The sequence below is a fragment of the Mesoplodon mirus genome (assembly GCF_964341445.2).
Source record: "Mesoplodon mirus genome assembly, chromosome: 7".
Lineage (NCBI taxonomy): Eukaryota > Metazoa > Chordata > Mammalia > Artiodactyla > Ziphiidae > Mesoplodon > Mesoplodon mirus.
The window spans coordinates 2,313,268-2,335,489 of NC_138983.1; the positions used below are offsets into that span (position 1 = coordinate 2,313,268).

Genomic DNA, 22,222 nt, shown 5'->3' on the forward strand with positions numbered 1-22,222 from the left:
GGATTCTCCAGAAGACCGCTCAGGCCTGGGGCCCTGAAAACAGTATCTGATCTTCAGAAGTCAGTTCACCCCCCTACTCGGCCCTCAGGGCTGGGTGAGAGGCCAGCACTGCCCTCGGCCTGGCCCAGAAGCGGCCCGGACCCAACAGGAAGGACCCCCCCCCACCAACCCCCAGCTCCCTGAGTAAGGCGGGGATGGACCAGAGTCTCCTTGTGTCCCTGGACCGTGGGTAGGAGGAGAAGAAAGCGCCCCTCGGGAGCGCTGGCTAAGCCAGAATGCCCCTGTCCCCATGGCTCACCCTGGCGGGACCCACGTGCCCTGTTCTCCGCGTGGACCCTGGTGGCTGCACCTGCCCTGCTTGTCCAGGGAGAGTGGTTGTGTGTGCTGGGGGGACATGGTGGGGGGGGTCTGGAGCTGGGGGCGGTCATGGGACTGCATGGCTTTGGGCCCCCCAGGCGCCCCCCCGCCCCGCCACGGGCTCTGGGCCTGGAGCGGTGCCCTGTGCGACACTGCCTCCCGTTGAGTTGGGTTCCAGGCGGGGGGTCTGGGCCCAGTGCTGACCCAGAGGCGTGGGAGTCCCCAGGCAGCCTGGAACGTGGGGTCTCTGATGCCCTCTCTACTTACGGGTAGGGACACTGAGGCCCAGAGTGTGCAAATGAGGCCCCAGAGGCCACCCAGGGCCCACTGCGGGGGGGCCCCCACTGTCACACCAGGCCTGGCGGTCACAGTGCACAGGGCCCGGCTGGTTCCTGCTGCTTCCCGCGGCTTCCTGGCTCCCCAGGGGCCCCAGGCCATCCCTCCCTCTCGGGGCCTCAGGTCATCTGTCACGTGAGAGAGACATGCTGGGCCTTTCTCGCCTCTGCTGTGAGCTTTGTGGTTGTTCTGGTCAGGTGAGCAGCGCCCCGGTGATGGCTGGGTGCGTGGGCCCCCCAGCCGCGAGGAGCACCCACCTCCCCACGCCGCAGCCGTCACCTCGTCCCGGAGTTTAACCATGGACTGAGGGGCCATCTCTCACCCTCTGTGCTGGTCAGACATGAGCTGCTGGGGTCAGTGGGGAGGGTCGAGGCCCCCAGAGCAAAGGGAGGGGGCGCGTGCTGACCCCAGCAAGTCCCTGTGCTCGTTCCTGGCGTCCAAAGCTGCCTGGTGGCCCCTTGGTTAGTGGGAAAGGGGCTTTGGGAGGAAGGAGGCTCAGTGCCTGGCTGGGCTTCACCAGGATCCCCAGCTCAGCTGCTTCACCCCTGATCTGGAGGCCTGTCCCCCCAGCACCCCTCCAGGAAGGATCGGTGGATGCCATGATTTCCAGGGGGTGCAGGCTCTGCAAGGGCAAAATGACCCCAAAACTCAACCAGAAGCCCAGGAGATTGGGGTCCAAGGTAGGAGGGACCTGGGGGGGGTAAGGCCTCAGCTGGGGACAGGCGAGGACATGTGCCCCCAGGTCCGCTCACCCCTGCAAGTCTGGGAGGGGATGGGGGTCTGAAGACGGGGCTCTGCCTCTCCCGAGCTGTGTGCGGTGGGCAATCGGCACTGCCCCTGTGGCCTTCAGCGTCCTCATCTGTACCGTGGGGATAACAAATAGGTAGAGCATGTGTTTACAAGCACAGGGCGTGGCTCACAGTAGGTGCTTGTCAGTGGATGAGAACAGGGTCAGAGAAGAGGAGGAGAAGGGGTGCGGCCAGCCAGACCCCCAGCCGAGCCCTGCAGGGGCCCCGAGTCCAGGTCTTTGTTGAAACAGCCAGAGGCGGGGCCTCTGGGGAGGTTGAGACTCACCTTGTGTTCTGGGAAAGGCGGGGTCCTCAGCCCAGGGGCTGTGGTCACCAGAGATTGGGGTGCAGACTTGTGGGTGGCCTGGCAGGTTACGGAATCTGTTGCGGGGGTGGGGGGAAGACAGCGGGACACTTAACGGGGGCTTTGCCCCCAGACACTAGTGCAGGGATCCCACCTTCAGCGCCCCAGGGCAAAACCCGCATCAGCTTTCTGTCACGGGGGAAGGGGCTAGAAAGAGCATCGTGCTTTATAACCACCTCAGGGGGTGACTCGCCCATTCCTCATGCCTGAGAGCAGGAAAGCAGGGCCCCCAGGGGCAGGGCGGGGCCGCACACAGCACCTCCTTCCCCACAGCAGGCCTGCTCAGCCCTTCCTAAGATGCCCTGGGAGCCTGGCAGGACCTTCTGGGTCCTGACCCCCAGGCTCACCCATCTGGAGAACCCCTACTCCTCGGGTCTACGTGGAATAGCCCCGGTTTTAACTCTGAGTCTTTCCCTTTCCTGCCCGGAACCGGAGTGGCTGTAGAGACTCCGTCCTGACCGGGTTGGTACATAATTCATGAGGCTTCGGGAAGGAAATGCTCACAAATCACTTTCCTAGACGAAAATCTGTAAGAAGCCCGTGTAATTCTTCCTCGACGTTAGGGGGTTTTCTCTCCGTTGCTTTAATCAACGAGGTCCCAATAAGTCATTTCAGTGAGGCCATTACCGATGGCTCATAATCTCCCGGGGGCTGCGAGCGAAATGGGACCCCCGGCTCTTTTCCTGAAAACACTTTTCTTGTTTTCTTTCTCTGGCGCGCTGGAAGCAGGCCAACTCGCCAGTTCCATTAACTTAATGAGGGCTGACAGCCTGCAACAAACGTCCTCATAATCTCCCCAGGATTTAAATGGGGTTCTCCCCAGCCGCCTGCTCACACCCAAGCTCTCTCCCTCTGTCTGCTCGCCCGCCCCCCTCCGGGGACAAAGCCGGGACAAAGATGCGTTTCTTCACTGGCTCCTTCCCAACAGCTCTGCCCGGGCAGCCTCAGACTTTCAGGCTGCCCACCCAATTTAGGGCACCCCACTGGGGCCCGGGGACCACTCTCCCCACAGCCCAGGAAGGGCCAGAGCCTGGTCCTAGTGATTTCTCAATACCTCCTAATCTCCAGAGCTCAGAGCTGCACAGCTGTGACGGCTTTCCTGGGCTCCACTTCACTCCGAGGCCACGTCCTTGTTATGATGAAACCTCAGTCCTGGTCTGCACTGTCCTTTGTGGTCCCTCCAGCTCCTAAGGCCTCCAAAGCTCAAGGAATTTGCTGGAACCAGCTGAAACCCAGCATGGGGATCTGTGTGGGGCTCTCACACCCCCCATCCACTCGCACCCTTTCCAAAGAGAGCTTCGGGCTCTTAGGAGGAAACGGACACCGACATTTGCAAGAGGACCCGGGTCATGGGGCTGGGGTCTCCAGCAGCCAAGTGAAGGCAGGGATTGAGCCAAGGGTCCCGAGTGGGCGGCAGTGGCACGTCCCACCCCCGAGAAACCTTTTCCCTGATGTAAGGACTCAAGTCTCGCCCGTTGTCTTGGGGAGCCGAGGTGGAGGTCCCAGACCTGGTCGCCCAGGGTCACAGCCAAGTCAGCCCCTCCCGGCCATGTTCATGTTCTCCGTGGGCCCCAAATTCTGGCTCTTCCACACCTCACAGGCCATCCCAGGCAGCCCTCGGCCAGTGTCAGCCGCAGCTTTTACATGCAAGCCATCCATCTCTGGGTGCCATGCCCCTGCCCAGGTCACAGCACCAACTGTGAGCACTAGGATGGATCTGGGCGAGGCAAGGGCAACAGTGCATCAGGAAAGGTCACCACGGCAAGGGGCTGAACCCTGCAGGGGCTGCCATTTCTCCCCACAAAACGAGGCCCCTGAGTGCTATGCGTCGGGCTAGCGTGGGGATGGAGTGACCCTTGGGAAACATTGCGCTTGGTGCCACCCGATCGCTGCTAGCTGCAACCGCTGTGGTCAGCATTTCTGTCCTTACTATTGGAGTTTGATGGTGCCCTTTTCCACTGGGCACCGAGCACAGCGCTGCCCACTCTCCCGGCCTCCCCCTGTGCCCCTCCTCCTGCCCTCACTTGGGCCACCAGCCACATGGACCTTCTTTCTGTCACTCTCTCCCATCCCCAGCCCTCGCTCAGCCATCCTCCCTGCTGACCGCTATCTCCCGCCCCCTTCCTGTCTCTCCTGCTGCCCTAGATGCCCTCAGGCTCCTCAGACGGGCACTATCCCCACACTCTGTAACCCACAGTGTTCCCCAAAACTGTCACCTCGCTGGCCAGACCACCAGCCCATCCACCACTCTCTTCCCTGACCCCATCCAGGGTTAGCGATGGGTGTGGTGCTTTCTGGAACCTGGGCCACTCCTGACTCTCTTGAGGTCTCTGTATTTTGGCTTTTCCATCCTCACGGCTCGTCTGGCCCAGGATGTCCCCAGCGGTGGTCACTCTCCTGCCTGGCTGCTTTCAACTCCCTGGGAAGTTGACTTGGGCTGACTTGGGTTGACTTGGTCTGCGCTGAGCTGAATGGAGTCGAGTTGCCTGAGTTGGGCTTTCAGCTTCACTGAGGTCACCTGACCCAAGCTGAGTGAGTTAACTGGAGGTGACGTACACCAAACTGAACTGAGTTGAACTGAGCTGTTGGGTGGTCCGATCTGTGCTGGGTGGTCTCTGAGGGTCCAGTCGGATGCCCTGATCTTAAAGAGACCGAGAATTTACTTCTTTCCCTTGGTTCTGGGGTGTGTTGAAATAAGTTAAACCATTTCAAATCCATTGCCAAATCCATTTCAGTCACCTGTCCTGAGGTCCTCGAAGAATTTCACTGCCAACTGGTTGGGGGGAGGGGGTAGCATCTGCTCCGGCAGGCCCAGGCTTGGGGGCCAGCATGGGATTGCTCTGACTTTTGGATCACTGATATGAAAACAATCTTCCAAAGACTTGAGAACCCAACGTGTTTAGTGTTTCGCGTGTGAAACAATTTAGGGGAGAGAGAGAGAAGGTGCGTAACCTCGGAACTTGCCCAGAGCACCGGACGTTTTGTTCTGTTTGGGCCTGGTTGTGAAGGACCCAGCAGGTCACCCTCGGAGTTTGCACACCCTTGGCAGGCGGTTGGGAGCTGGGGCGGGGAGGTGTAACAAGGTCTGTGATATGCGCCTTGGATTAAAACGGGTCCTTTGGCAGCCACATGGTGGGGGATGGATTGGAAGTGGGGCGGCTGAGCCAGAACGGGGAGTTAGGGGCCTCCGGGGCATCCCGGGAGGGAGGGAGGCCAAGCCCAGTTGCACCCCTGAGGCAGCCAGCCGTGTACGTGAAGCACGCGGAGGTAAGGTCCCTCCCCAAAGACGCTTGTGCCCTGGCCAGAGCCAGGATGGCTGGGGGCGTCCCAAAGGCTCCCAACCCTTCCCCATCCCCTTGTCCCCAGAGAAGCACCAGCACCTTCCCTCCCAGCACCTGCTGTCAGGAGTGATCTAGGAAGATCAGCCACACCTTTGAAAGCCGGTTTTAGTGTATTCACAGAGTTGCACAACCATCACCACTGCGCCAGCCGTCACTCCCCACCCCCGCTCCCCAGCCCCAGGCAAACACTCATCTCCTTTCCATCTCCGTGGATTTGCCTATTCAGAACATTTCACATACATGGGATCCTATAATATGTGGTCTTTTGTGCCTGGCTTTTTTCACTCAGCACGCTGTTTTCAAGTTTCACCCATGTCGTAGCAAGTGTCAGGGCTTCATTCCTTTTTATGGCTGAATAAGATTCTATTGAATGGATATGCCACATTTTGTTTATCCCTTCGTCAGTTGATGGACACTTGGGTTATTGCCACCTCTAGACTCTCAGGAACAAAGCCACTACGAACATTCACGTACAAGTTCTTGTGTGAACATGGGTTTCCACTTCTCTTGGGCATTTCACTGCAAGTGGAAGGAATGGCTGGGTCACATGAGAATTCCAGGCCTCACATTTTGTAAGGAAGCTCCAGGCTATTTTCCACAGTGACGTCCCCATCTTTCACTCCCACCAGCCGTGCATTCTTGACAATATTTGTTCTCTTTTCATGGTAGCTGTCCTGGTGGGTGTGAAGTGGCTTTGACTTGGGTGTCCTTCATGGCGATGACACTGAGCGTCTCTTTACCTGTCGATTTGCCATCCGTGCCTTTTCTTTGGAGAAATGCCTATTCAAGTCCTCTGCCCATTTTTTAAAATAATTTTTATTCGGTGTAGTTGATTTACAATGTTGTGTTGGTTTCAGGTGTACAGCAGAGTGAATCAGTTATACATACACATATATCGACTCTTTTTTTAGATTCTTTTCTCATATAGGCCATTACAGAGTATTGAGTAGAGTTCCCTGTGCTACAGAGTAAGTCCTTATTAGTTATCTATTTTATATATAGTGGTGTGTATGTGTCAATCCCAATCTCCCAGTTTATCCTTCCCCTCCCCGCACTTACTCCCCCCTCCCCCGGTAACCATAAGTTTATTTGCTACATCTGTGACTCTATTTCTGTTTTGTAGATAAGTTCATTTGTCGCCTTTTTTTAGATTCCACAAGATTTAGCACCTATATGGTTTGCAAAAACAGCAAACAAACAAACGAAAGCAATGCCAGCAGATACCTCACTTCCTCGTGTTGTAATAGAGCAAGCCTCAGACAGAGGGGCAGAGAAGTTTCTTGAATGTGTGCCCCCGGCCAAAGGAACAAACCAGTGGGTGAAAGAGGGAGTGAAATTAAGTGAAACGAGACCCCAAGGGATTTCCCACTGCGGTGAGCTGTCCCCACCATGAGATGTGTGCTTTGTCCCAAGATGTGTGCTGAGCCCAGTTCCCAGCTCAGCTGCATTATTTCCACAGTCACCTTGCATGTGTTGGGGGCAGGTCCTAACCACCTTCGGCCCCCACTCCTGATATGACTTGAGTTTTGAAGGGATACATGCCCATCTCAGGCCAGAGCCCTGCATCTTCACAGATGAGTGGAGTCTTCTAGACTTTCCTCCCCAGAACATGGGGACCCGGGGGCTCGGGGGCTCCCAGGCCAGGGCTGATCGCCTGCTCCTGCCTCCAAGCTCCGAGCTGGACGTGGGGAATATCTGGGCCACATGCCTCAGCCCCAGCGGCGACCATGAATTACACGGTGATCATTTGATTACAGTTGGTGTTTGGGGCTCCCAGGTGCCATGACAGCAGGGGAGTGTGGCCACCCGACACCTCCCTGGGGAAGGGGTGTGGCTGGATGTGAATGAGGGTGGGCTGTGACCAGGAAGGAGGTGAGGGAGGGTGGCAGCCTGCCCGGGGGGGCCCTCCAAGTGGGCATGAGCGTGGCCCTGCATGTGGCAGGGATCGGTGGATGTGGGAGGCATGGTGGGAGGGTGGGCTGCAGAGAAAGTTGCAGACTCAGCCCCCATCACGCCTGGGCTGGGCCTTGTCCACCAGCAGCTCTGGCCTTGACCCCTGTCAGAGGTAGCCACGGCTGGCCAGCTATGGAGCCACTGTACATTCGGCTCAGGGTCAGCAGAAGACAGGCACGGTAGCCCCTTGGTCCACCCGTCCTTCGATTGCTTCTCAGACCCAGGCGGAGCCAGGCCGGGGCCCTTCACAGCCTATCCTGAGCTGTTTTTGTCAGAAGCCAGTGGGCCGTGCCCGCTGGGCGGGCTGGTTTGAAGTCTCAGGATTGCAAAACCCTCACCCCGCAGGGTGCTATCTCTAAAGAAGTCTCCTGACTCAACCACAGACTCCCCCCAGCCCTCAGGCAGGCATCCAGAGCTGCCCCGGTGGGATGGGTCAAGGGCGGGAAGGGAAGACAGCAGGGCGGCGAGCCCCCAGCCAGCCCGGGTGGGCAAGACTCAGAAACAGAGTCCAGCCTGAGCTGGGTGGGGGGCAAGGGGGCCTGGGCTTCCCCCCGCCCCTCCCCACAACAGAAACCAGAGCCAGGGCAGGAGGGTGACTGGGCTGTCACGGGGACAGAGCTCATACTGCAGTCTTGCCCTCAGCGCTGCCGCCAGCAGGGAGGCCGAGCCACGAGTCACGAGGCTCTGCTTCCCCGGGCCTGAGACGGGGACACCCTGCCTTCCTATCAGAGCCGGCACTGGGCAACAGACACATACCAGGCCTCCAAGGGAAAGGTGAGAGCAGCCTGCTGTCTCTGCACACCCTCCCCAAACCCCTTCCTTTGGAAAGACCTGAAAGGGAGAGTCCCCACAGTCAGCCACTTCCAGGGGCAAAAGAGCAAGTGTTCTGGGAGACCAGCAGGTGGTTCATGGAAATGTTCCTGGGTGCAGACCTTCAGGGATGAAGTCAGCAAGGGGCTGGTCCTCTGTGGCTTCGGCTGGGCCTCAGGTTGCGCTGAGCACAGCAGCCCACATCTCTGACAAGGGCAACACCCTGCTCCCTGGTTCAATCATTTCTGCTTATATTGTTATCATTTCCACCCTTCTGCTTACTTTGGGTTTCAGTTGCTCTTCTTTTTCTAGTTTCTTAAGGTAGAAACTTAGATCATTGATTTAAGACTTTTCTTTTCTTTTACTATGTCATGGAATGCTATAAATTTCCCTCTGAGACCTGCTTTAGCTGCATCCCTCAAATTTTGACATGTTTTCATCTTTCATTCAGTTTAAGATGTTTGTATAAAATTGTGATGATCTGTTCCTTGAAAGTTTGGTAGAATTTGGGATAAAGCCATCTGGCCCTGGCTTTTTCTTGTGGGAAGGTATTTTAACCACCACTTTAATACCTTTAGTAGTTGTAGGCTTATTCAAATGTTTTATTCCATCCTGAGTCAGTTCTATTGAGTTAGATTTTTTCCTGAGAATATAGCCATTCCTGTCTAGGTTTTCCAAAGTTTCTGGCATATAGTTATTGAGAATATTCTTCTATTAGCTTTCAAATCCCTATTTGTAATGTTTCCTTATTTTCTTTTATAATATTTTTATTTCTGTCCTTTCTCAGTCTCACCAGAGCTTTCTCTATTTTGTTAGTTTTTTTTAAAGAACAAAATTTTTGCTTTATTTAGAGATTTCAAAGACTTACATAAAGGGAAAGATATACCATATTCATAAATAAGAGACAGTGGTATAAAGATGTCAATTCATTTCTTCCTCCTTCATCTATAAATTCAGTATAATTCCAATAAAAACTCCAATAGGTTTTTTTTTCCATGAAACATAATATGATGATTCTAAAATTTCTGTGGAAGAATAAAGAGCCAAGAATACCAAGACCTTTTTTTTTTTAAAGACCTTTTTAAGAAGATCAAGGAAAGGCCATTTCTTCCAGGTACCAGGACATAGTATAACACATAGTAATTAAGATGCTGCAGTGTGGGTGCAGGAATCGATAATTAGCCCAGTGGAATAGAGAGCCCAGAAAAGACCTGCACAAATGTGAGGTTTTTGAGTGTGATCAAAATGGCATTGCCAGTCGCTGGAATAGGTGATCATTCATAATGAGAAAGTGAAGTTGGGCCCCGACCTCACAACATATTCAAAAATTCACTCCAGATGGGCCTAAGAATTAAGTGTCAAATACAAAGCTTATAACCATTAGAAAATATAAGTTACTTTGTATCTTTCAAAACTTAGCATAAGGGAATATTTCTCACACGAGACACAAAAGCACTGACTATGAAAGAAAAATATTAATAAATTTGTTTATGTAAAATAAGCACTTCTGTTCATTGAAAGACACCTTAAAAAAGTGAAAAGATAGTTTCCAAAGTGGGATTTGCATTAGTTTTCTATTGTTGCTGTAAGAAATTCCCTCAAACCTAGTGGCTTCAAACAACATGCATTTATCCTCTTTTGGTTCTGTAGGTCAGAAGTCCCACACAGCCTGAGGGTCTGAAAGGTATCACAGGGCTGGTTCCTTCTGGAGGCCCCAGGAGAGAATCCATGCCTGACCTTTTTCAGCTTCTAAAGTGTCCTTGGCCCTTTCCTCTACCTTCAAAGCCATCACATTGCTGCTCTCTGGCCTCTTTCCCACAGTCACGGCTTCTTCCAACCACAGCTGGGAAAGGCCCCACTTTTAAGGACTCAAATGTCTAATTGGGCCCACCTGGATAATCCAGAATACTCTCCCTGTCTCAAGGTGCAGCACCTGAATTGCATCTGTAAAGTCCCTTGTACCACGTAAGGTGACATATTCATAGGTTCTGGGAATTAGAACATCTTTGGGAAGCCTTTTTCTGCCTAATACAGGAATAGGTATTCCCAATACATGAATTGACAAAGAATTGGTTTGTTAGTAGGTAGATAGATAGGAAGGGAAGGAAGGAGGGAGAGAGAGAGAGAGAGAGAGAGAGAGAGAGAGAGAGAGAGAGAGAAAGAAAGAAAGAAAGAAAGAAAGAAAGAAAGAAGGAAGGGAGGGAGGGAGGGAGGGAGAAAGACAGACAATTTACATTGAACTAACCAATAAGTGCACAAATAACTGAACAGAAAAATGGCCCAGGGCTGTGCCTTTCACAGTGGAGGACACATGGCCAGTCAGTGTGTGAGAGCATCGCTGACACTGGTTTCATCTGGTGTAAATCCCAAAGCCTGATCACTAGGACAGCAGACGGGGATGTGGGGCAATGTGGGGCCCCGGGTCTCTCCTGAACCGCTGGTGGGATGCTTAGTAGGGCCACCACTTTGAAGGACAGTGTGGCAGCACCTGTAAGGTGCAATTTTACATACTGATGACCCGGCTGTGGCATGCCTGGGTACTCACTCTGGGGAAACTCCAGTCCGTGCCCAGCCGGAGAAGGTAACCAGGAGTGCGTGTCGTCCTGCCCTCACCAAGCCACGTGCCCATCCAGGAGGGAGAGTGAATGTACTCAGAATGTCCACATAGAGGTGTCCTTTCCACCAGTCAAAACGAACGAACCAGAGTGACTCACAACCGTGTGGGCGGGTCTTGGCAACATAAGCCCAGGGAAAAGCATAATACGTTTCTATAAGGTTTAAATCACTAAAATAAAAAATATATGCCCTTTTTTGGATATATATAAGTGTGATAAAGTTATATAATCAGGAAAGCAAGGAGTGAGGGACATGGATTCAGGTCGAGGGCTCCCCAGGGTGGAAGAGGCAGGGGGGTGGTTGAATTGGGGGCTGTCGGGGTCTAGCTTTTATTCTGAGCAGTGGGCTCCTGGGGGTTTTCTACATTATTGAGAGAAAACAACCAACTCTATAATGATGGATAAAAAAATGAAACACCACAACCAAGTGAGATTTATTCCAGATAAACCCGGCCGGTTCAATATTCAAAATTCCATTAACATAACCCATCACATCAACAGGCCACAGAGAAAACTCTCATGATCCTATCAAGTGATGTGGAAAAAGCATTGATAAAATCTAATATCCATCCAGGTCCTTCTCTTTGTCAAAGGGGTGGCGGAGGGTGCCTCCTTTCTCAGGCAGAGGGAAGGGGACGCACGCTCTTCTGCAGGGCTCGGCGTGCCCAAGGGGAGTCCTACCGCCCGTCCCACCTGCCTGGTGTTGGAGCCACCAGAAAAGGGCACTCACCTCCTCCCCGGGCCAGGCCCAGCCTGGAGAGAGGAGAAGGCCCTCAGAGAGAAGGGCCAGCCAGGCCCTTCCCCAGAGACCGAAGAGTCTTTGTGTCCAGCAGAGAGGCTGGCCATGGGGCTGTCACCAGAGCAGGGGCCAGGCCACAACAGGCCTGAGCAGAGCTGGCCGGGCCCCGGTGTCCCCAGCCCTGGCTTCCCTTCGGCCTGGGGGGCCGCTTGGTTGCAAAGGCCATGGCTTTGTTCCGTGGACCTGGCAGAGGCGAGGGTGGCGGCAGCCTCTGGAGGCCACTGGGGCAGTCACTGGGTGTGGTCCTTTGTTCAAGTGAAGTGGGATCTGAGAACCTCGGGCCTCGTCCAGGCCTCGGCAGGCATGGCCAGTGGGGCCCTTCCCAGTGGGGCACCTGTGGAGGCCCCGCCCACCGCCTGCTCACACACCACCTGGGGGGACTGCAAGAGGCAGGAACCTGAGGCCAGGGGACGTCCCCTCCCAGGGCTCAGGCCTGGGGTGAGGGGCTCATGGGGCCAGTGGCCCAATCTCAGGGCCTCCCGGAGCCTTCTTTGGCTCCCCCTCCAAGCCCGTGTGCGTGTGCGCGCGTGTGTGTGTCCTGAAGTATGTAAGTTGCCGCCCCCTCCCATGTAGGTGCACGAGTGTCACCAGGCCTGGGTGCTGCATGCAGGGGGTCCCCGTGAACGCATGTGCTCAAGTGAGCCCCGGTCAGAGGAGATGCGGGGACACAGACAGACCTGAGTGCCTTCTGCACATGGGCCTGGCCCACCGTCCAGTAATGTCCAGTAACGTCCAGTAACGTGGGGGTCTTGGTCTCGCTGGAGAGCATCTCATATGATCTGCGCTCAAAAGTGGCCAACTCTGGGCTAAGTAGAAACCACCTGTCCCTGAGAACTTTAAAAGCTGCTTATCTTGAAAGGCTTTTTAAAAAACTATATGATTTATTTATTGTAAAGTGCACAAATCCTGCAGGAACAGATCAGCTTATTTTTACGTATATATACCCTACATAAAAACCCACGAGGTCAGGACATAGAACACCTCCATCCCACCAGCAGTTTCCTTCCCACCTCCCCAGGGAAGCCTCCCCTGACGCCCCCCACCCCTGCCGCCACAGGTAACCCCTATCCTGGCTTCTCTCACCATAGTACAGTCTTGCCTGTTCTTGAGCCTGCACAGAATCGTATTTGCATACAGCTTTGTCACTGGCTGGCCTTCCTATGAGGAAAGCTGCTATAAAGATTCTAATCGATATACCTGGTGGACGTGAACACTCATTTCTCTGGATTAAGTATCTGGAGAATACAAAATGCCAGGTCCCAAGGCTACAGCCAAACAGCTTTCCAAAGTGAACCAACACACGTTCCCACCAGCAGCGCATGGGAGTCTGTCACTCCACATCGTCTGCGACACTGGATGTTGTCAGCCTTTTTAACTTTGGCCATTTTAGCGAGCGTATATGGGTACCTCATTCGGGTTTTCATCTGCATTTCCCTAACAGGTCATGCTGTTGAGCACCTTCTCATGGGCTTGCTGACATTTGGACATCCTCTGTGAAAAGTGCCTGTTCCAATCATCTTTTAAAATCATGTGGTCTTTTCCTTACTGATTTGTAGGCATTCTCAATATATTCTGGCTACAAGTCCTTTGTCAGAAAATAGCCTTTCCTGGCCTGTAGAGCGTCTGTTCATTCCTTCAGTGACGCCTTTTGATGTCTAGAAGGTCTTAATTTTAAGGGAGGGCGATTCGTCACATTGTTTGGTTGTTCTTGTCAGTGTTGCTTGTCTTTTGGGAAACCTTCCAAGGTCATAAAGATATTCTCCTGCTCTCTTCTGGAGGTCTGATGGTCTCTGCCTTCATGCTTTGATCTAAAATCTAACACGAATTAATTTTGTGACTGCTGTGTGGCGGGGATCATGGTCCATATCTTTTGCGCACAGCTATCCAAATTCTTCCAGTACCATTGACTGAAGAGAACATTCCTTCTCCCGCTGGATTGCAACAGTGCCTCGGTTATAAACGCAGTGACCACATAGGCGTGTTTGTGCGTCTGAATGCTTTATTCTGTCCCGCTGATCTATCCTCTACCTAATACGGCTGTGTTAAAAGTGTATTCTAATACCACATCTCCCTAATACACTCTACTCATCACTGTAGCTTTACAGTACATTTTGAACTCTGGCAGTGTGAGTCCTCAACTTTGTTTTCTTCAAAATTGTCTTGTCTACCTTAGCCCTTTGCTTTTTCACCAATATTTTAGAATCAGCTTGAAAATTGTGCCCCCCGAAAATGAATAAATAAAAGCACTCTGCTATGGATTGGCATTACATTTGACCCATACCTCAAAATTCACCTCTTAACAAATATTGAGTCTTCCAGTTTATAAACATATAACCCTCAACTGATTTAGGGCTTCTTTAATTTCTCTCACTAATGTCTAGTATGTTTCTGTGTAGAGGTCTTGTTCACCTCCAGGAGATTTATTCTTAGATATTTTATGAGTTTCGATGCTCTTACAATTGGTATCTTTTTATTTCATTTTCTAGTTGCTTTTTACTAACATAGAGAAATACAATTGCTTTTTGTATATCATCTTTAAAACCAGTGTCCTTTCTAAATTCATTTAGCAATAGAATAATTTATCTGAAGATTCTGAAGGGATTTTTAACGTATATGATTATGTCATTTGCAAATAATGACAAAAGTTTTATTTTGTCCTGTCCAATTATTGTATCTTTCATTTCCTTTCCCCCCCCCCCTCAGTGCACTGGCTGAGACTTTTGGGATAATATTAAGTAGAAACGGTAATGGCGGACATCCTTGTCTATCTCAGGAGGAAAGTGTATAATATTTCACCATTAAGCATGATGTTTGCTTAGATTTTGTTTGCTTTTGTGTTTGTTTTTTACGTAATGGAGTTTCCTCCTATTCCTAGTTCTCTAAGAGTTGTGTTTTTAATTATGAATGGGTCTTGAGTTTTATCACATGTTTTTCTGCATCTTTTGAGTTGCTTATATGTTGTTTTCTTACTTGTTCTGTTGATGTGGTGCATAATGTTGATTGGTTTTCGGCTGCTAAACCAACCTTGTGTAACTGGATTGAACTACACTCGGTCATCTATCTTTACATATGGCATTGGGTTCAATTTGTTGGTATTGCAGGTAGGATATTTGCATCCATGTTTACGAGAGAGATTGGCCTGTGACTTTTCTTTCTTGAAACATCCTTGTCGGGTTTTGATATCAGGGTTATACTGACTCATAAAAATCCTCTAAAAAGATTTGTATAAAATTGGTATTATTTCTTCCCATTTAAGGAAGAATCTACTGGTGAAGTCATCTAGACCTAAGGCTTTTTTGTGTGTAAATTCCAAATCTAATTTATTTAATTAAAATTGGGCAATTTGGATTTTTAAATTTCTTCTTATGTCTGCTTTTATATATTGTAGTGTTTTTAGGAATTAATCTATTTTACCTAAACTATCGAGATTATTTTTGTACATAATATCCTCTAAATAGGCTCTTAAAATACCTCTAGTTAGTCTTTTCAGAAAATCAAATTTTGGCTTTGTTGATTTTCCTTAATGAAATGTTCATTTTTTATTTCATTGAATTGTGCTCTTATCTTTATTATCTCTTTCCATCTACCTTCTTGGGATTTAATTTACTATTGTTTAAACTTCTTGAGACAGACTTCGGCCTCTCCTCTTCTCTTAATATATGATTTAAGATCATAAAGTTTCCTCTAAGCACCATTTCATGGTACCTCAAGTACTTATTTAGCTGTAAGTTGTGATACGGGACATTTTTATTATTATTCAATTAAAAGTATTTTCCAAGTCTTATCAGATTTCCTCTTCGATCCTTGAGGTATTTAATTTCCAAAACACTTAAGGATTTTCCAGTTATCTTTTTCTTATTCATTTCTAGCTTAATTTCTCTGTGGTCAGAGAACATACATATATGACTTACTTTCTTTGAAATTTGTTGGAACTTGCTCTTCAAGCCCTGCACGTGGTCCCTTCTGGTAGATGTTCCCTGTGTGCTTGGGAAGCTTAGACACTCTTTGGGCACTGAGCACAGTGTTCTGTAAGCACTGATCACATCAAGTTCCTACTCGGTTTGTTCAGACGTGTCTCTCTTTAGATGTTTTCACAGCTCCTCTATCTGTTACCCACAGAGGTGCATCCACATCTCCCACCATGATTGTGGATTTTCTCTTTTACCTTTAGTTCTGCCAGCTTTTGCTTTATATATATGAAGCTTATGTTGTTAAGTACATACAGATTTAGAATTGATCTCTTCCCACCAAATTTTGACTTTTTTTTTTTTTTTTTTTTTTTGCCACGTGGCATGTAGGATCTTAGTTCCCCAACCAGGGATAGAACCCCTGCCCCCTACAGTGGAAGCGTGGTGTCCTAACCACTAGACTGCCAGGGAATTCCCTTGACCGCTTTTTAAATGATGAAATATCCCTCTTTATCTCTGGCCGTACTTAAAGTCTTCTTTGTCTGATATTAGTTTACCTGCACTAGCTTTCTTTGGGCAGCACCAATGTATGTCTTTTTCTATCCTTTTACTGTCAACATTTCTATGCCTATCTATTTCAGTATATTTCAGGCAACATCAAATTGTTTTTTTAAATCTCATCGGACAATCTTGGTTTTTTAATTGGAATACTTAGTCCCTCTGCAATGCATGCAATCTACTATCTCACTTTTCTTTTTCCCATTTGTTCCATCCCTTCCTTTTGACTTCCTTTCCTGCTTCTTTGGGTTAATCAAAAATTGTTATTAATTAATTTTTATCCCCTATTAGCTTGTTAATTCTACAGTCCTTTATTATTCCATCAGTGGTTGCCTAGAGATTATCATACACATCCTTGACTCACTGGAGTCGACCTCAGATGGGCACTTTTACCGTTTCCCTGACAACACACGGTGCTCACCACTGTTTATCTCCACTGATGCCTCCTCCCTTTTATGCTATTTTTATCATGTATTTTTAGCTATAGTTATGCCTTAAACCTCAGGAGACAGTATCATGATTATGTCAGTCGAGTTAATTTACTAACTTAAACTTCCTCACATATCTGTCCTTATCTACATTCTTAATTCCTCGTTGTATTTCTGTGCATCCTTCTGGGATCATTGCTCTCTACCTGGGGAGACCCCTAAGTCGTTATTTCAGTGCAGGTCTCCCAGCAGTGAATTCTCTTGGTCTAGTTTTCACCTTTTTTTTTTTTAATTTATTTATTATTTTTGGCCGTGTTGGGTCTTCGTTTCTGTGCGTGGGCTTTCTCTAGTTGCGGCGAGCGGGGTCCACTCTTCATCGCGGTGCGCGGGCCTCTCACTGTTGCGGCCTCTCTTGTTGCGGAGCACAGGCTCCAGACGCGCAGGCTCAGTAGTTGTGGCTCACGGGCCTAGTCGCTCCGCAGCATGTGGGATCTTCCCAGACTAGGGCTCGAACCCGCGTCCCCTGCATTGGCAGGCAGATTCTCAACCACTGCGCCACCAGGGAAGTCCTCACCTTCTTTTTTTATAATTATTGTAGAAAATATACATAACATAAAATGTACCATTTTAACCATGTTTAACTGTATCATTCAGGGGCATTAAGCACATTCACGTTGTTGTGTAACCATCACCATCATCTCCAGAACTGTTTCATCTTCCCAAACTGACACCCTCTTCCCGTTGAACGCTCACTCCCCATCCCCCTCCCCTCAGGCCCAGCCCCACCATCCTACTTTCTGTCTCTGTAGACTTGACGACTCTAGGTCCTCATACAAGTGGAACTATACAGAGTTTATCCTTTTGTGACTGGATTATTTCACTTGAACCTTCATTTGTAAGAACGTATTTGATGGGTATAGCATGCTAAGTTGGTAGGAATCTTCCTTGGGCACTTTAAGGATGTCATTCTGGCTTTCATCCTTTCTGTTGACAAGTCTACCATCAGGATAATGTGTCATCATTCCCACCCCCACCCCCCTGACTTTAAAGCTTCTGCAATGGTCCCTGTGCCTTTGGTCTTCAGCAGGGTTACTCCGATGGACCTGGGTCTGTTGTACCTTGTCTCTCTCTCCAGCTGGATCCAAAGAGCTGTTTGAATCTGTGGCCTGATGTCATCCACCATTTTGGGAAAATTCTGTGCCACTGAGGCTTCAAAATTATTTGTTCTCCATTTTGCTTCCTCTCCTTCTAAGGTGTTACATGTATGAGAACTTCTAACCTTATCTTATATGCCTTACACTTTTTCCTATATGTTTAATTCTACTTTCCCTCCATACTCTAACCTGGCTATTTTCTCCAATTCACAAGTATTCTCTTCTCCTCTGCTATCAAATTCATCTACTGCATTTCTTAATTTCCATGAGTGTCTTTTTGTTCTGGAATTTCCTTTCTTTCTTTTTCATATAGATTTTACTTCTCTGGTGAAATTCTCCATTTGTCGTCTATTTTCTTGAACCTACTTATCAAGTTTATTTTCAAGTCCTTATCTAAAAACTCTGAAGCAAACCACTTCATCTGTTTGCTCCTGAGTCTGTGGGTCAGCATATTGGGCTCCTCATCTGGCTGGTCTCACCTGGCTCGTCCAAGCGGCACCTTGGTGGTGACTGGGTGGTCTCAGCTAGCCTCTGGCGTCTGGAGCTGTCGGGCTGTCAGCCAGGGTGTCTCAGCTCTCCTCCACGTGGCTTTTCTAGCAGCCCAGCTCAGACATGTCCACATGGCAGCAGCATTCCATGATGATGGAAATAGTTGGGGGGAGCTCTGATCGGGGGGAACTGCAAAGGATTTACACCCATCTCACCTCCCCCCGCCCACCCTCTGGCCATAACTTTTTACGTTCCCCCCAAAGTAAAATTCACTCACCCCTCCAAGCGACACCAAAGTCTCATGTGATTAGAGACTGCACCCTGTCCAAAGTCCAGCATCTTATGATAGGCCCTTTTTTTTTTTTTCAGCCTCTGCCCAATGCCTGGTCCCTAAACCAGCACTATGTGTTTCAGGATTTTGATATGATGTACCCCACTTTGGGGTCCTAATTTCTTTTAATCTATTGCAGCATGGAAAACCACACCTAAATTTAGTGGCTTCACACCACAGCTCTTTCCTTATTCATGAGTCTGTGGGTCAGCAATTTGGGCTCAGCTCAGCTGGGAGATTGTCCTGCTGGCTCTGCATGGGGTGACTCTCACAGCTGCAGTCCCCTTGGAAGCTTATCAGGGCCGGATGGTCGAAGATGGCCTCAATTCACATGCCTATTGCTTGGTGCTGGCTCTTGGCCAGAGCACCATGATTCTCCACGTGGCCTCTCCAGACAGCCAGCTCAGGTGGTTCAAGCAACCATATTCCAAGAGCACACAAGTTATACATGATGGGACTTCCCCAGCATTCTTTTCATCACAATAAGGGTCAAGGTCAGCCCAAATTCAAGCAGTGGGAAAACCAACTCTATCTCTTGATGCAAGAGCTACAAGTCTTTAAGGCATTGAATCTACCACATCTTTAGATCTGTTTCCGTGGTCTGTTTTGTCCGTTTGTTTTCGGTCTGTTGAGTATTAAAAACAAAATAGAGGCTCCATGATCTTATCCCTACAGATAATTCAGTTTTCTCTGGCGTGCAAAAGGTGCGGGACGGAGCACTTTGCTCCAGGTGGGGATTGAGGTGATTTGAGGCTATGGCAGGGTTGGGGGGGGTCTCATCTGAAAGCTTGGGGTGTTTGCCAGGACCCCGTCTCCTTGGTGACTCTGAATCGCAATTCTCCTCTCCCCAGTGACGTGAGTCTGTGGAGGCCTCTGCTTAGCTTTTTATCCTTCTAGCAGCTGCTTCTTGCTCCGTTTCTCAGAATCTCACCCCATGCTGTGCAGCTTAGTTCACAAATGTTTCAAGGGGAAATTGCATGAAAGGGGGCTTCCTTCTCTGTGGCCCCCCATTCACCAGGATCTTGGCCCATCAAGTCCTGGATGTCTTTGCAGCCCTGGACTCCTGTTTATCTTGCCAGCCCAGGGAGCCCCCTGCCCCCCCATTCGGCTAGTGTGCCCCACACAACAAACGCACAAGCGCACACGTGGGCTCTCCCAGCTTGTTTCTCTTCTGAGATCTCAGCCCTTGGAGTCTTTCTTGCTCTCAAAGCCATCACACAGCTGTGGTGGTGTTCTCAGCAGAAGGTTTGGTCAGATGCAAGCTTCAGAGCCAGAAGCAAAATCCCCACTGGTTCCATGTGGATGTATTTCCTTCCGGTCTTTTTCCTATGAACATATATATATATATCAACGATTGTGTTTCCCTTTTTAATGATGTTTCTAGAAGGAACTTCAGAGGGGATACCACACGGTCTCCTTAACAGGGTGGCTCAGGTGGTAACTATCCTTGGCTAATTTGTCCGGCAGCCCTGTATTTTCCAAGTGGGTACCGGTGGGCGGGCTATAAAACCTTCCAGCTGAAAGGGGCCTTAGCTGTCATCTGTTTGTACCCCCTCCCCACTCTACTAGTGAGCAGCCAGAAGGCCCAAGGGTAGAAAGAAGCTTCTGTGGCTCTACCGTGAGTGAGGGGCATAGCCATTGCCAAGTCGGGACCCTGACTCCTATCCCACTTCTGAGCGACAAGCAAGGCGAGGGTCCCTCTAGGGTCATCCCCCTAATTTAAAGCCTCTTGGCCTCAGCTTCTCCTCCTGCCACCAGGATGTGAGCTTGCAGATCCCCATCCGAGGCGGTTGAACATTCTCCTTGTTTCTGGAAAGGCCCAGCCCTTTGTCGGGGGTGGGGGGCACATTTGGGAAGCCTCCGAGCCTCTGACAGTGGTGGGCGTGGGATGACCATCATGGTCCCCACTCACGCCCTCCTCCCCATTCTCCACTGCAGGCTGCGGGAGCACCACCGGGCCACCATCAAGGTCATTCGGCGCATGCAGTATTTTGTGGCCAAGAAGAAATTCCAGGTGAGCCCTGTACTCAGCCCTCCTGCCCTGGTCCACCCTGAAAGCCCCTCTCCCACCCACAGCACAGGCTGCGGGGTCTCCATACCCTGCCGTATCTGAGACCTGACCCTTCACCCGTCAAACACCCTGCCATGACTTCAGGATCCGTCCCCAAGACAGCAGACCCTGGAGGGACACCTCCCTCATCGGCCTGGACCCTGAGGCCCAGCACAGAGCCCAGATGCGTGCAGAGCCCGAGGGCTCCCTGGCCCCTCCCACCCCCCACCAGACAGGAGTGGGAGTGACTCAGGGAGGGTGCGGAGCCCGCCCTGCGTCACCTGGACAGGAAGTGCTCTGTCCCAGGCGGCTCAGGGCTCTTGTCCCCCTCGCCCACCCTGTGCGAGTCGGAACAGAGGGGAGACCCAGCCCTGCTCTGTGCCCCGGGGTGGCCCACCTTTGCAGGGACAGGTAGGGTCTCTCTGGCTGGGCGAGGCTGGAGACTGTGGGCTTCCCCATCGGCACTCCTTCCAGGGGTGGGTCTCCTGCAGCAGCCCCTGGGAGCCCGCAGAGGAAGCCAGCTGGCGGCAGGCTTGGTGCCCTCCTTCCTACGTGGGGACCGTCCTCCATCTGAGGAGCGGGACCCAGCTCAGCCCTGACTCTGAGAACGTGGAAACTTAGGAAGCAGGGACCCTTGGTGGAGGTCATTCTCTTTCCACAAGGCTTGGCCACCGGTGCCTTTCAAAAGTGAGTCCTTGGTGGAGCCAGGACTGGGGGTCACCCAGAGCCAACCAATATCCACATCCCCTGGGCCTGCTTCGCCAAGCAGGGGAGGTTGGGAGTGGCTTGTTCACACCCCCTGGGAGGTCACAGTGAGGCTGGGACAAGAGCCAGCCCCCTCCGGGCCTCGCCTCCCACCCCAGGCTGAAGGCTTGACACTGGCTCGTTCCAGCCCCCTCAGCAGCGCCCTCACCCGCTCAGGCCACAGAGCCAGACTCGGTGCGGGGTTCTGGAAAGACCCCACCCCCTGGCAGCCCTGGGGAAGAACCCTTCCCCCGCTGGTAGTGGGAACAAGAGCCCAAGGTGCTGGCCCAGGACAGCATCCAGGGTGCCCAGCTCTCACACAGGCTCTGCCACAACATGACCGCCACTGATCCCGGCCCCAAGGACAGCCCTGGTGAGGCCCTGCCCCGGCCGCCCCGTTCCTCCGGCTACCCGGCAGCACCCGTGGCCCCCTTGGCTGGGTGGTTTGCACACAGAGTCCCCGGTGGCATCCTGCTGCCTGCCCGTCTGTCTGCCTGTAGCCCTGGAGGGGGGCCGTTCCCCACTAAACTGGGCCAAGTTGTGCTAAGGCTCCCGCCAGGGCCTGGGACTCCTCATTGTTGAAACAAAAGAGTTGTGGTGAATGCTATTGTCGGCCGGCGCCAGGAGGTCTGCGCAGCAGTGTTCTGGGCGAGATCCGACGGCCCCAGACAGAGGGCGTCTGGGTTCTGTGGCTGTTCCTTCCCCGAGGGCCCGCTGCCCTGGCGGTGCCAGCAGAGGGGTGGCTTGGCGGAGCAGGGAGCTCAGGGGGTGCTGGGTGAGGGCGGACTGGCCTCCTGGTGAGGGGGGAGGAGGAATGGCAGGAACCCCCTCAGGGGTCAGGTCTGGGCAGGACTGCTCCCAAGAGCAGAAGAGGCCCCCAGAAGGGCCACAATGTGTCGCCCTCGCTGGAGGGCCGTTGGTGGTGACGTCTAAAACCACAGACGTCAACCTGGGGAGCAGAGGGGTCAGCGGGGACTCTTCCAGGATGGGGACGGTCCCCAGCCTGAGCAGCTGGGCCACCAACGTTCCAGAGCAGGCCCCGGCAGGGCAGAGGCCATAACCTGCTGCTTGGGGCACTGTTGGGCCACGCAGGGCCGTGCCAGGGTGGACACCAGGCTTCCTGGAGGCTGCTTCCAGGGTCTGGGGCACCCAACAGGGCAGGCGGAACCTTGGGGCTCATGGCAGGCCCATCTCTGG

At 51.5% G+C, this 22,222-nt stretch overlaps 1 protein-coding gene across 1 annotated transcript in view; it reads left to right on the forward strand.

Annotated features, from left to right (window-relative positions):
• Positions 1-22,222, forward strand: part of KCNQ1 (potassium voltage-gated channel subfamily Q member 1) — a 350,394-nt gene that overhangs the window by 252,493 nt on the left and 75,679 nt on the right. The window contains exon 12 of the mRNA XM_082629545.1: positions 20,170-20,245. Coding sequence (XP_082485671.1) covers positions 20,170-20,245 — 76 coding nt within the window. The remainder of the gene's footprint in view (positions 1-20,169; positions 20,246-22,222) is intronic.